Raw genomic sequence first — 15,191 nt, 5'->3', positions numbered from 1 at the left:
GGGAGCAGAGGGAGGAGGATGAAGTGAAGGAGGGAGAGAGTAGGGAAGGAAGGAGTGAGGGATATGCTACTGACGGAGAAAGAGAGGGGGGTGAAGTGTATCTCTGAAGAAACTCAACCCCTCCATTTGGACTTTTTCCAGCACTGAGAGCAATAACATTTTTCATCTGTGCATGCATGAGAATGTGTGTGTGTGTGTGTGTGTGTGTGTGTGTGTGTGTGTGTGTGTGTGTGTGTGTGTGTGTGTGTGTGTGTATACAAGCCCTCCACTGTGTGCATGGCATGCCAGTGAATGCTGGTGTGTGTTAACGCTGACTGCAAGACATGAGGACAAAAGAGAAGAGAGAAAGAGAAAAGGAGAGCAAAGGAGGGTAAAACCGCTAAAAAGCAGCTCCGTCGCTCCAAGCGCGCACTGAGTCGTGTATTCTAACCAGCGCCGGGGTATCAGATGATGGCATGTGGACGGGGCAACAGCAATCCACTTCACCGCTCTTTCTACACAAGATGGATCTTGTTAGAGTTACTTGTCCTAGACAACAAAGCGCTGCACTCTATACACTGCGAGAAGAAGAAGAAAAAAAAAAACCCGACCATTTGGAGGCAGTCAGCTAGTTTACTTTCATGCTCGGCCTTAAATCATCGCTGCAGGTTGCAATACTTTTATGTCCGCTTTTCAGGAAGTGGGAGAAACAGCCTTGTTTCAGTTTGACAACCACGCATTTTTGAGTTTATCCAATGCAGGTTTGAAAGAGGTTCATAAACCCAGGAGGCTAGAAACGCTCAGTATCAGAACAAGCCAACCCAACTGATGTCAAAGTGAGACTATGTAACATTAGCATTCAGCGATCTGAGTGTATGTAAGCAGAGCCAGGCGTACGGCTGCAACTAATCTGCCCATTATTTTATCAATTGATCGTTTCATCAATAAAATGATTTACAGAGCTCAGCATGCCATCTGAAATTTTACAGAGCTCAACTGTTCAAATGTTCAAATGTTTCTATCTGACCAACAGTCCAAAAACACAAACCTGGTCAGTTCACGACAGAGAAAAACATCAAATTCTCACATCTTTCAACAGCAAATGTTTCTATTTTTTTGCTTAAAATGTTACTAAAATGATTACTGACTGATAATTTTCTGTGGATTCACTACTGGACTAATAGATAAATCAACTAATTGTTGGAGTTGTAGATGGTGATTAGCTTAGCCAATCACACCATAAAAGTGAAAACTGTCATTTTCACATTGCTGTATATGTCTGGAAAAAAAACAAACAGGATACAACTTGAGATTTCGGGCTGCTGGCAGGTGGATTTTTAAACTTTGGAGAAAGTCAGGCTGACTGCCCCCCACCCCCTGCTTCCAGTCTTTATGCTAAGCTAAGATAATTGCCTCCTGGTTCCAGCTCCATGACTAATGCAAAGTCATAAAGGGGGTTTTGATCTTTCGGCAAGAAAGCGAATAAGCGTATTTCTCAAAATGTTAAAGATCCTCTGAGAGGAAAAATCAAGGTTTTAACGTTGTTAACATGTCCATATGGTGCTTTTTTTTATATGCTACAAGACATATAATGAGTGAAATAAGCAGTCAACACAATGGCTGAGCATTTCCACCTTGGAACACAAATTTAAACAGCCAGGGTTTGTTACATCACATATCTAAGGAGCCAATCGCTTCAACTTGATTCAACTTTTGATGAATAGAGATATGTTTTTAAGTATTAAATCAACATCAGTAGAGGAACTTTAATTGTGTCTTTAAAAGATTATGAGCAATGTGACTGAAATATACCAATTTCTATTCTTTTCTCAACATCAGTGCAACATACAGAAAGTCTGAGACAAAAGTTTCCTGCGCTCAACCTCAAACAAGACATTTTTTTTAACCAAAAAGGCAGTTTAAATGGAAACACTTGGCATATGCTACCTCTCATCTCAGTACATGATCTCAACACGCAGAGACACACTGACAACTTACAGTGACAGCTAAGCTACCCCACACACAGCCCGAACCTCCTGCATCCAAAACTGGAACTCATCTTAATCCTGCATTTTGAACGTCAATCCTGCTTAAATTATATTCAATGCAGAACCCAGGAAATGGAGCAGGACTTTTTTTTTTTTCCCCTGCGAAGCTAGCCAAGGTCAGTTTCCCCGTAGACTATAACAACGATGGGCTAATGCCAAAGCCAGATGGACTACGCTCACTGTACAGTCTTTTACCTCCTAATTAGAACTATGCATATGTTCCCACACACACACACAGACACACACCAAAAGCATCCGAGGAGAAGAAAGCGTGAAGCCTGGAAAAATAATCAAGGTGCTGGGCGTCAGCGATGGAGAGTATTACAAAAGATCTGAGCTAGAGAAGTAGGCCTGTGCTCACATGGGGTAATAAATGAATCTGTTTATTAGTGCGCCAAGTTTCAGGATGATTGGTCGTTATAGCAGCAGGGGCAGAGCAGGGACGAGGTTCCCTACCAAAGCCTCTTAGCATGAGGATCATCTCTGACCCATTGTAAGTCAATGGGTAAAGATTATCTTAAAGCTAAGATGCTTTCAGGAGTAACAGGTCTCCACGTCTCCCACATAAGAGACCAAACATCTACTGCAACAGCCAGAGGATCCACACCCCCCTCCGAGCGCCCCCCGCACAAATAAAAGCCGTGTTTTGTTTTGTAGTTGAGCAGCGAATAGTTGCTCTGCTTTGTTACCAGGCTCCTTGCAGGCAGGGTGATTCATGTACTTTTGTGACTATGTGTGTTTCTGCAAATCTTCTTATGCCAAAAATGTAAAATGAGATATTTAAAGAAAACGCCACCTGTAACCACTTACAAAAGCAGCCACCGGCTCGTGTGCCTCGCATTTTTGGGTCCATTTCGTCGCACGTCGGTGTATTTCTTTTTCCATTCCCCGACATGACTTTGTGAGTTTGTGTTCCACCTCAGCTACAATGGAGCACAAAAAAAGGAAAGCATCCCAGGGAACGTCAGGTTTCGGAGTGTATTTTTTGCAGAATCAAAGAGCGAGGACTCCTAGACTCTCCAACAATCGCGCGGGATGAAATCCATCAAAGACGAGCCAGAGACACTGTTTGACTGTAGCCTCAAAAGACCGGTATGAAAGTTGAATTTTGAATAAGACGCTGTGTAACATGCATTCACGGTAATATTATCCCTATTTTCCCCTACAAACAACAAAACACCCTCTTTTATGAAATGAAAGATGGGCTCAGCAATAAATGTAAATAACAACACTTCATCCTGGAGTGCAATGAACTTCAAATATTGATTATACAGTGGAACAGAGGAGCTTTCTTTTAGAGGAATTGATTTAACTTTTGGCAGATTAAGTCTATCAACACATTGTTCTGCTAAGAGGCATTTGGCATCATTTCTGCCTCTGTTAGTCTTATGTGTGTGAAGTTTAAGCACAGTGTGTTTGCATCTCATCATATGAAATGTAGTAAATACAGAGAGGGAAGAAACAGCTGTCAGTGTCTTAATAGTGCCACGCTAAGTTTATCAAAGAGAGAGATCTGTCCAAAAAAGTCAATGAATTCCATAAATGCCGGGATACTCAACTTGCTTTGCTTGGGGGCCACTGAGAGGAGGCCAGGGGCCAGTCGCAGCAGCTCCATACGTGTTTCTAGGCCTTTTGGACATTTGTGGGATTTTATGATGGGATTTTAGGACATTTCTAGCATTTTGGGATGTTTCTAGGATTTCGAGACATTTCTAGGATTTCAAGGTGTTTCTCTGATTTTAGGACTTTTAGGACATTTAAATGATTTTTGTATAGTTCTTGTATTTTAGGACATTTCTAGGATTTTGGGACATTTCTTGGATTTTAGGACGTCTCTTGGACTTTTAGGATGTTTAAGACATTTCTACGATTTTCGGACGTTTCTGGAATTTTAGGATGTCTCTTGGATTTTAGGATGTTTAGGATATTTCTAAGATTTTAAGACCTATCCAGGATTTTAGGACGTTTCCAGGATTTCAGGACATCTCTAGGATTTTAGGACATTAGGAGTTTAGTTAAGACCTATGTTGGGGGTGTGGGGGATCCTTCACAGGCACTTTTTTTGATAACCAAGCTCTATTTTGATGCTGTTTTATGCACTCTGGCACCTTATGTAAACAGTTCCCCATGTGAATCACTTTATTTTTATTGTGAATGTGAAAATAGTTGGGGGGGCCAGCCGGCACCCTATCAAGGGCCAGATCTGGCCCTTAAGGCCATGAGTTAAGTATCACTGCTTTCAAGCTTACCAGGTTTCATGCCGGACTTCACAGGGATAAATATTATGGGACGTGTCAGTAATGAGGAATGAGGGGCCGGCTTGGTTGTATGTGAGCAGGAAGCAGCTAGTCATGGTGGTGACCTATGGATCATCAGTCACTCTCCCTGTCTGGGCTGTGTCACATCAGCCAGTACTACTGTCAAACCATCCATCTCTCTCTTAACTCGCCTTCCTTCACTGTCTCCTACATGCTTTTTTTGTTCCCTTCTCTCCTCTATCTTCCCCTCATCTCACCCTGACAACACCCACTCCTTCTATTTCTGCCCTCTCGCTCATATCGGTCGAAGATGTTTGCCAAAAAACTTCAGCTGTGACAAGGCACAGCTGTCCGACAGCAAACCCGCTCATTTGTCTCTCTTGTGTAGACACACTCGCTCTGCCTCTCTTTAACATTCAGTTACAAAACCATTTTGGGCCGGCGTCCAATCAAAGCGGCGCGTTGACGTCCACTGGCAGACGGCTAAAGGGGAGTGATGGAGTTTCATGGCTGATGAAAGTGACGGGGACGCAGAGGAGACTGGAATGAACTCTGGCTGCTGGGGACGTGAGTGGGAGATAAGAGGCCAAAACATTTGTTTTTTGTTTTGCATTTTACAAGTTCTGCCTAACCGTGTGTAGAGCTATGCAAAAGAGGACTCCACCTTGATGTTGCTTGGAGAGCAGGTATGAAAAGACTAAACACACTGCAAAAAAAATCCCCATCTAATCAAGTCATTTGTGTCTTAAAAGAGTCTTTTTCTTCAAAAGAGAGGAGAAAATCTGCCAAAACGCAGTAAAAATCAAGGTTTTTATATTGCCTGGGAACCAGAAAATCTGCAAGTTTGCTCTGGCAGATGTGTCTGGCCCCACTTTGCTTTTGACAGATTTCCAGCGGCCCGAGACGTACTGGGCCAATCACAACTGTTTATCTTATATGGGGTGTGTTTGAGACCGTAAAGAAGCGCTCCATGGAGGCATTTTCAAAAACAACCAAGAAATTTCTATTAAGGGCGCTATTTTGTCACCACTAAATAAACTGTACAGAATATTTTCACTAAAAGACAAACAATAAACTGAGCTTTAAGCTTTTCTTGAGAAGAAAGATGTGTTTACTATAATTCCAGCTTGATTTGGCAAAAGTTTAAAATATCAACATATAATATACCAGAGCATAAATCAAGCATCCGGTCAAGTTGCAAGAGAGAACCATCAAGAGCTGACATTATGTTACTGAGCACCAGCGGGAAAACAAAGATATCAACGACAATTTTGCCAACGATGATGATGCAACAACTTTAAATTTTGAAGTTGAAAAATGGACAGCAAGTCAAGGCTGATAAAAATACAGTTTGCGAGCTTATGCTAACATTAGCTCAGCAGCTACGGATCATTTGACAAACCTGTTTTAACAAATCTTAAAAGGTCTTTTACCTTATATATTTATGCAAAAGCGGTCAGCGGTGAGAAGGGGTTGTGGTTGGGATTAAGCAACAAAGCTACTTGGTTATGGTTTGGAAACAGGTGACACTTAAAAACTCCCGGCTTTGAGTAGCACCAACACTGCAATGGATGTTGTTGATTGTTGGTTTCAGAGTCTAGCTTCCTGGGTCAAAGTCCCATGTTTATTGGACCCTACCTCCTCCGCCAACCCTGATTGGACTGTTGCTCTGGGTTGAAATATGATACAGATGGGTTTACAATGGAATTTGTGGAAGCCCATTGCGTGTCAAAAAGAGGCTAAATGGTGGCCAAGAGGCATATTTTGACGCCCTAGGAGCGACATAATGCGGGTTGCTGCCTTAAAATTCCACTCAGCTGTAGAATATGCATGAAGCCATCTCCTTTTTATTGGAAACAGGTTGGAAAGAATGTAAAACAATGGCAAATTCTGGCCAGACAATAAGGCTTTACGACTCAATTACATATGAAAAAAAAAAAAGGACTTTCTACCGTGCGAGTGCACATGGCACACATCAGAACGGCTTAGAGCTTGGAGATCCTAACACACAATTTAGTATTCATAGCACAGTCACACACATACCAGCACATCCTCTGTCACTAACCAGAATCCACACACACAACTCCCTCCCGCTGCTATCCTGTTTATCTGGAATGATGCCGAAGCCACAGTAGCTGCTGCAATACGAGCCCAACCCAGTGTTGTGGAGATGTGCGGGGCAGCTGCAGAGCTGGGAGTCTCGTGATACTGAGCCTAAACAAAACTGACGTGCAAGGAGAGGAGGACGGAGGAACAACGGAAGAAGAAAGCTGAGGGGAAGAGCTAAAGGGAAGGATGGAGGAGGTGATGAGCAGAGTGACAGAGGTTGCCTCGACGTTGCACACCCGTGTGTCCTAATACGTCCACGCATACTCTCATACTGGCTTCTCATCCCACCAGTGGGCTTCTCTGTGTCACCCGAGGGAGGAGGATTGACCTGGCCTAGTCCAAATGCTGCCAGGAGGATTGGATGATCCTTCTTAGGCAGGGTGTGCTGTGAAGCAGGCTAATGAGAGGGCAACGTGTTTGTGTGTGTGTGTGTGTGTGTGTGTGTGTGTGTGTGTGTGTGTGTGTGTGTGCTGTCTGGCTTTGCTAAGGGGCTCTGGGTTCAGCCACCCAGGGCAATCTGCCCAGTGATGCCGGGACACATGTGACCCCTTCAGACCTATAGGGCCTGGATTACTGTTACTGCTGCCATTGTGAATGTGTGCATGTTTGCAGTATGTTTCCGTGGGAGAAAGTTGCTTGTTTCTGCATGTGTTCCAACATTCGCAACTAGCTCAGCCAGCCACACGCTTTTAATCTCCTTCATCCTAATCATCAGCAGTTTTAACAATTACCAAAATCCCAAAGTCACTTCTAAAGCCCTGGGGACTGGGGAAGTAAATTAGTTCTTTAGCTAACCCCAGCATATTTACAACACCGCTTTATAGCTGTTATGATGTTGATGAATGTGCACTGCCCCTGCCAAATAAACTTATAATCGAGTGATAAAATAATGAATGAATTCCGGGCGGAACAACAGTCCGTGACGCCTGCCAATTTCTCGCACCTCTCCTGTGTGTGTGTGTGTATGTGTGTCAGCACATCTGCCCTGTGTTCAGCATTACACTGTGTGCATTTAATGCAGAGGTGTAGATTTTAAGGGACACGTCCCCCTCAGTATCAGTATATAAAGGGTAAGTCTTTTTTTCCAACTTGGACCTTATTTTTGCATGATTTGTGTCTAATTGACTAATGGGAAAAATTACTTTTGAAAATTTTGCTGCGGGCGCCAGCAGCAAAAAAGGATGAAATGTAATCACTTGGGGCAATTATACACTGTCAATTTATGTTTTTACCACAGACTGACTCAGATTAATATTCTAGGTGTCTGACAACATTATGGGAAGGATCCCTACAGAGACAGACCTTTTTTTAAAAGAGTGAGATGCTTTTAACCAAAAACAGCACTAAAGTTGCTATCGCTGCACCCACCAGACCTTATTTTTAAAAACTCAGTCATTTTAAAGTCAGTACAAACAAAATAAAACTCACAAAAACCTTCACGGTCTGCCTCTTCACTGTACCACCAACAACAACTCTGGTTTGGTTTAAATAAACCATTAATAAAAGTTTTATGAAAAACCATTAATAAAAGCTATTACCAAACCCACCGAGCTGTTTCTGGTTAATAAAAAAGAAAGGATCTTACTCTTTAATAAAAAGGGTCGACCTCTATTGGATTCCTTTCCATAAAGTTGTCAGACACTTAAAATAATAATCTGAATCTGTCAGTGACAAAAACAAGCACTTTAAGTGGACATAAATTAACAATGCACAATTGCCCAAAATGGTTACATTACAGCCTGTTTGCTGGCTTCTTACTTAGTTCGGGACCAATGTCAAAAATAGCCATCTCTAATAGTTACTTTGAAATGAAAATATTGCAAAATATAGCCCAAGTTGAAAAACACTGAAGTTACCCTTTTACATGTGGATTAAAAATATGATCGTAGGAGAGGACTTAAATTTAACAAAATTAAAGACATTTTCACCATTAACTGACGCAGAAAATGCACAAATTGGTGCATAAATAATAACCAGAAGGCGGAAAAATTAAGTGTTTGATGCTCTAAAACTTTGTAGTGGAGGACCCCGACACCCCCCTGCGAGCCCTGGTTTGATGTTCTACTTGCACATGCGACAAAGGAGATAAATTAAGACCACACACTCTTTACACATGTGTCCGACATCGATGGGAGGGGAGGTCGAGCCCCCTGAGTCTCTTTTATGTGTGTGTGCAGGCATCTGTTGAGAACATGCAGCCGCTATAGATGTGTCTTCTCATGCGTCTGTATTTTCACAGTCCGCCTGCATACCTGTGTCCATCTGCCCGCCTGCAGTGCCCCGAGAAAGAATGAGAAAGAAAAGAAAAAAAACAAAAAGATTCAAGCCTCTGGCCAGTTTTGGCTGCCTTCTCCTTCTCCTTCCCCTGGCCTTTCCATTCTGCCACATCAGCTGAAACCCTCTTTTCACAGCTCCTGTTGCTCTCAGCTCGTAAACTTACACACACTCCTCTTTTTCACCGAGGGAGAGGGAGGTAGGAAGAGAAAGGGAGCGAGGGAGAAAAGGGGGGGGGGGGGTCGCTTTAACAGGCAGCTCAAGCAATATGGTTCATATTCTTCTCTTCTTCTCTCCGCGACATTCCTTTCTCTTGTTTTTACGCTCCCTCGCTCCTAAAATAATAAAAAAAAACACTACCCAGTGGATATTCTCTAATCATTTAGCCTAAGGATGCGTGTAGGCTTACCAGGCTCCTGCTTACTTATCCACACAGCCCAGAAAAGCCTCGGTGCATGCATGCATTATTCATGCAGGGGAAACCTACGGGTGGATTTTTGTTTTTTACGAGGGGTGAAACCGGGCGTGGAGTTTCAAACATACAAACAATCAATAAACGGGTGAGAAAGCCGCTCCTTTGATACGACACCCCGTTTGACCTACTAACACTTATTCCACTCAGTCCCAGAATGCCCTCGCCAAGAACATTTCCCGTGATTTTTTTTTTGAGTCTTTTCTCTGGGTTTTTTGTAGTTGAAACACTTAGCCCAGTTAGCTAGTCTTTTATCCGGCGCCAATTAGCCGGCGATTAATGAATTATTGAGAAACGGGAAGGGGGGGATTAAATTTTAATGTGGATCTTAGAGGGGAATAGTTGTATTACAAGTCACCGCGAGCGCAGAGCGAGGAGACGCCCACCCTCGGCAGCCGTTTACAATAATCTACAGACGTTTACTAAAGTATGGAAAGAGAGGAGAAGAGGAAGGGGCTGGGAGGAGGGAGGGGTGAACGAGAGGTTTTGGCCTTCAGTGCTGAAATCAAACTTGCAAAAGGGCCAAAAGCTACAAAACTCCATATGCTGTGATCAGAGGAGTGAACAAAGCCAACATTACTTCAAGTCATTTTCTATGCGTGTGTGTGTGCATGTGTGTGTCCACTATGGTCTCTAATCCCATACGTGGTCACCTGCCACCCCAGCACCCTCTCCACCTCAATCGCCCCCCCAAACTCCAGAGCAGTAATGTAAGATTCGATCTTTCATTAGGGCGGCCGTGTAAGGCCGATAATAGGAGATGCTGAGATAAGGATAATGTATGTCTGATGGGGTTGGGGGGTGGTGGCGGTGCGGTGGGCGCTTCCCCAAGGTGATCGTTCTGGTTCAGTTCTCTCTTCCTCAAGCAGAACCTGTATTGGCACTTGAGACTTAACTGGTATTGATTTACTTAGGGTTAGGACTGTCTCTGCTCTCTCCGCCGCTCCTTCTGTTTCTCATTCACCTCCTGGCACCTGCCTCTGTTTATATTCCTCCCTGCACACCTCTGTCTGTTCGCTTTCCGGCAGGCCGCAGCAATTTCAACTGATGGAGCAGTCAATAAAAGGGTGGATGCTTGATGGCCGTAAGCATTTTTGATATTTTTACTGTAACTTGCGTTGTTTTATTTATTATGTATTCCTAGAATTAATCAGGTAGAGAGGCGGGTGCATCCTCCACTTCACACACCTTTTCCCGCTTCACCTCTGTCACTCCTAACACATCTACGGGGTGCGTCAGTGGCTGCTGTAGCGCTATAATTAGTGGCTGGATGTGACACATGTTTCCAATTTGCTACGTCTGGTCACTGCACTGGAGGAGGGGGTGGGGGAGATAGAGACAGACGGGATGTGACAGGGAAGAAGAGAAGGACTGTGATGGCAGAGGAAGCCGGGAGCAGAAGGAGGGCGAAATAGAGGCGTCACGGGAGGAAGAAAAATATGAGAATGAGGGTGAAAGGAAGAAGGAGCCGGAGATTGCTCACAGAGGCGGAAAGGAAGATGGGTGGAGAGGTGGAGGGCAGCTGCAGGTGGACGGTCTACACTTCAAAGCAAAACATCCAGCAGAGGTCTCGGGGTTAACAATGTGACAGTCCATTTGCTACACAGACGAGATGTGAACCATACATGCGCTCCTGCGCCTGATTGATACAGACTACTGCTTCTGCTTACTTTTCGCCTCATTTCAGAAGTACAAACCACATGTGTGTGGGCTCAGGACTTCTGGACCTTGGGAGATGCTCGCTATTTGGACATGCATGGGCTCTTAACATATTTTCAGCCCAGGGCCAAAACCTATTTTGCCCCGAGGCAGCTGAAACTTAAGTAGTGCTCTTGTCATGTAGAGACCGAGGAGAAACAAGTACATGGGAGTGTGTAAAAAGAGCCAAGAAAATAAACTGGAGGAATGACTAAGCTGATTAACTATGAATAGTAAGCTTCATGAATAAGCTTCGTAGTATACAATAGGCTTTGTATTTTGAATATATGAGTGAGCAAATCTGTGGAAATGACTATGGAGTTTGGCGTCAAAGCCTCCACCCCTCTAATTGCCAGCCAGGCCCCGTTCACTAAGCCCTGACACCCACCTAACACTAAACTCCATTAGGAGACAATAGCATGGAATCACCTGTAAGGCCTCAAAAGCCCGAGCTGTTAGCTTCTCAGTGAAAATTACCCTCCCGTGTCCAACTCTGCTCCCTGTTGGGTGAATCCACCCACTGCTGACAAAAAGCCCTCATTAAGGGCTTCATGCCTGGCTCCACAGCGGGGGCCCACGCACAGTCACATCTGTGGAGAGGGGAGAAACCGGGCAGGCCGTAGCCTACAGCCTACAGCACATTAAAAACCTGTTAGACTCAGTGCCAGTGGCACGGGTGTGAGCTGAGGAAGGCAAGGATGACTAAAGCAGAGTTGAAATATGCTTTTGTAGTCTTTTGCATTATAAAGTGAGCCACTGAGGACAAGGATCAAGACATGGGAGCCGCATAGCACCAGTCTTCCTTTGACGCTACTGGTTAGATGGCCTGCAGATAATATTTATAAAGCTGAAACTAAACAGGGGCGTAACAGTGGAGGGACCATTCGGGGGGGCCGTGAAAAGCCTGGGATTTGGTTTTGTTTGCATTTTCAAAGTAACTTATGTTATAATTATATTTAGAATTTGAACTTTGCGCAAAATAAATGGATTAAGCTTTCTGAAGCCCCTCTCACCCGTTAAAGACACAAAATGGTTTAGTCCACCTCTGTGCTAGGATTTGTCTCTTAAGGCAGCTAAAGTCGAGTAAGTAAGTGCTTATGCTGCGGGAGCACCAACGTTCACTGTCATGCCCTTCACTGAGAAAGTGACATTGTGGTTCTAAAACAAGGACAGAAAGAAAGGAAAGGGAGGGAAAGAAAAACAACTTCACAAAATAAATAAATTAAAAAATAAATGAACTATGGGAAACATGGTTCAAGAGGGGAAGGCTTGGGGGGCCAACAGAGACTGCACAGATAAAGAATATTGTTCTATGCCCCTGTATATAAAATATCATAGATCCAGTCTGGCCTGAGTAAGGGAAATCTGGGTTTGAGAAAAAAAAGATAAGAAATTAAAGGGAAGGAAAACACTGACACACACGCTGACTTTGTTAAAAAAAAAAAAAGGTAAGAGAGACATGGATCTAGGGAGGAGGGGTGGGGGGCCCGCAGACACTGCTTTGCCTTGGCCCCAGAATTTGATGCTACACCCTTGTATTTTCAGTATCATAGACCCAGTTTAAAAGAAAAGAAAGGGAATGAAAGAAAACTAACTATGTCAATACAATAAATATGTATGTGAGGGATACATGGATCAAGAAAGGGAGGGCAGGGGGCCAACAGAGAGTGAGAAAACATTGGCCCCAGAATTTTGGTGCTATGCCCCTGCATGAAGAGTTCCATAGAGCCAGTTTGTCCCCACAAATGAAGTCAGAATTTGCAGAATTGAATCCTGGTTTCACTAAAAGTCTCCCCTTCACCTCCATACAAGCCGCCTTGTTATTCCAAAGCACCCCCCCTCACCACCACCGGGCGTCTATTCAGACACTGGGAAATTGGCAGAGGTGTGAGAAAAGTGGAGTCGGTCGTTAAGACCCGACGGCCGAGATGTGTTTAAAATGACATTTCCTCAGCTAATGCCTGACACCTTCTCCAGAGGAAAAAGGAGGAAAAAATGCAAATGAGCGTGGCCGAGTGGGCAGACAGGGGCGTTGGAGGGGCCTGCGGGCCGGGGCCTAGACTTTAATCAAGGTCATCCGGCAACAGCAATTAGAGCATCACACACACGTCTTTATCATCCTACACACTGCTTCTGTGTGTTCGCCTTGCAGCTTACAGGGACTTTACCAATAAGAGGAACTACAGCTGGATTATCCACAATCATCAACGCGAGTGTGACAAATTCTGAACAGCTGGGGACGCGAGCAGCTCAAGGTGTATACATGTATCTAATTACTCTGTTTATACTGAACTCTTGTTAGATCGCAAGCTACAGTGATGATTTTTTGGGGTTAGAAAGTGCAAAATAACCATATGGAACTTTTATGTACCACGCTGCAGGAGTGCATTTAGAGTTCCTTGAATTCATTAAATGTTGCCTTTTCTCTGCAGAAGTTGCATGTCACGCCTATAACATGTAATTACAGTAATTTTTCGATTTGGTGTTCTCTTTGTGGGCTGCAAAAAAACCCAAGTTCAAACGTGCAATTAAGCGACCAGTAAAATGGGAGAAGTGCTCTTACCTTTCGTTGAGGGAATTCCAGTAGATGGGCTCCATATTGCTGGCCGTCGTCCCCAGTAAATCCAGTATGAATATCAGCAGGATCCAAAATCCATTCCCACTTCCTCGACACGCCATTTCAACCCTGACACCCAGCATATGTAGCCCCATTTAAAAGAAATGGGCGATATTTCTCTGTGTTTTTCAATGCTGTGCCGAGGAGATCTCTCAAAACAATGGATGTGCGACTTCCAGCCGATCAGGCTCAAGGTAGAGGCAGTCAAAGTGTGGAGTGAAAGCTCGCTGTGTGCAACCTCATGGATCCACAATTCATCAAATTGCACGGGGTCAAACCAAAAAACACACTCGGAGCAAACTTGTTCAATCCGTGCGTCTGGATCTCCAAAAACGACGTTTTCTGCGCGTCCACGGTCGTACTATTTCAGTGCCAATCCCATGACTTTCCCATCAATTACTCATTAGTCCTCCTTTTTTTCCAAAGCAGTGCTCCTCAGCTCAGATATTACTCCACTGGATCGAATTTTCTGAAATTTATCGCCACCCAGGAGCTATTTCTGTTGCATTTCGGTGCGCCCTAATTGTCTTTCCCCGAACAATGTTCCCTTGTTCTCTGTGCCGACTCTGTGTGATTTCTCTCCCATTACCTTGTTTTCTCGAAAGAAGATCTACCTTCCAACATGTCAGGCTGCGTTGAGAAGAAATATAGTCAGGTCTGTTGGAAGGAAAGAGTCGAAATCACGCCAAAAAACTGTGAAGGCAACGCGTTTAAAAGGGAAAAGATGTCACTCGTGTCCACAGCTCCATCCTCATAAAGACATGTTGATGCTCGGTTAGTCAGTGCGCATTGCAATCCTTATTCTCCTCTTTGGGGGGAAAAACACACACTGGTTGTAAATCCGCAAATCCTTTAGATTCGAAAAAAATAAAAAAAAAAAAATCCAAATCGATGACAAGTAAAAGAATCAAAGAAAACCAAAAGAGCTAGAAAAGCATCTTCACTCTAGTGAAAACGCACAAAGGCCAACGCCAAACTTGTTAAGTGATTAAAAAAATAAGATGCGACTTGTGAGCATCAGTCCCGCTTGGAAATTGACGCCTATCTGCTGTAGCGCATCATTTGGATTCTCGGCCGGGAAGGAGAGCGAAAAAAGCGCTTCATTCGTTATCTCATCCGTCTCTGCGCCTCACAATCCCACTGGTTTGACTTGCCCTAATGCTCGCAGCACATTGACAGACCGACTGGCTTGTTTGAGAGAAGGAGGAGGGAAAAAGGGGACGTGGATGAATGGAAAAAAAATCCCCATCCTCCGACTGGCAGGCAGGGCGCACTGACGGAGCGCAATTCTTCCAGGGTTTTTTTTTTTCGGGAGGGGGGCGGTATCGAGTCCCTTTTCAGCACCTCCTCTCTCCTCCTCCTCTCTGAGTTTCAGGGGCCCCCCGACTCGGACCTCTGGACTCCCTGGCGCTCTATTCTGCCTCCTTTCAAACGCTGAAGAACACCCCCCCACACCACCATCTCCACCTATAGACGCTCAGTAGCGTGCCCCCCCTCTGCTGAACGCAATGATGGAAGAGCAAGAGCGCCCTCAATGCATTTAGTGGGCATCACATGTGGCACTGGGAGAGGACTGCACTGAAAAAAAGAAAAAAAAATAATACAGCTGGAATTTAAGATGGATAATACACAAATATCAAAGCAAAACTATAAGTCTCTTTGGCGCATCCAAGATTTATTATAAATAAAATATGCCTCGAGATGAAGTTCACTGTAAAAACCTGACAAGTTTCTTT

At 44.2% G+C, this 15,191-nt stretch overlaps 1 protein-coding gene across 1 annotated transcript in view; it reads right to left on the bottom strand.

Moving 5' to 3' along the window:
- efnb3b (ephrin-B3b) overlaps positions 1-14,814 on the bottom strand; it is a 97,632-nt gene extending 82,818 nt beyond the window's left edge. Inside the window, exon 1 of the mRNA XM_042512488.2 lies at positions 13,402-14,814. Within this exon, the coding sequence (XP_042368422.1) occupies positions 13,402-13,550 (149 nt within the window). The 5' untranslated portion in view covers positions 13,551-14,814. The remainder of the gene's footprint in view (positions 1-13,401) is intronic.
- Positions 14,815-15,191: the final 377 nt, after the last annotated feature.

The sequence above is a fragment of the Plectropomus leopardus genome, chromosome 23, assembly GCF_026936395.1.
Source record: "Plectropomus leopardus strain MGB_pleo_1.0 chromosome 23, ASM2693639v1, whole genome shotgun sequence".
In the NCBI taxonomy this organism is placed as follows: Eukaryota; Metazoa; Chordata; class Actinopteri; order Perciformes; family Serranidae; genus Plectropomus; species Plectropomus leopardus.
Note: the sequence above shows the minus strand (reverse complement) of the source record. Positions and strands in the feature narration are given on the sequence as shown.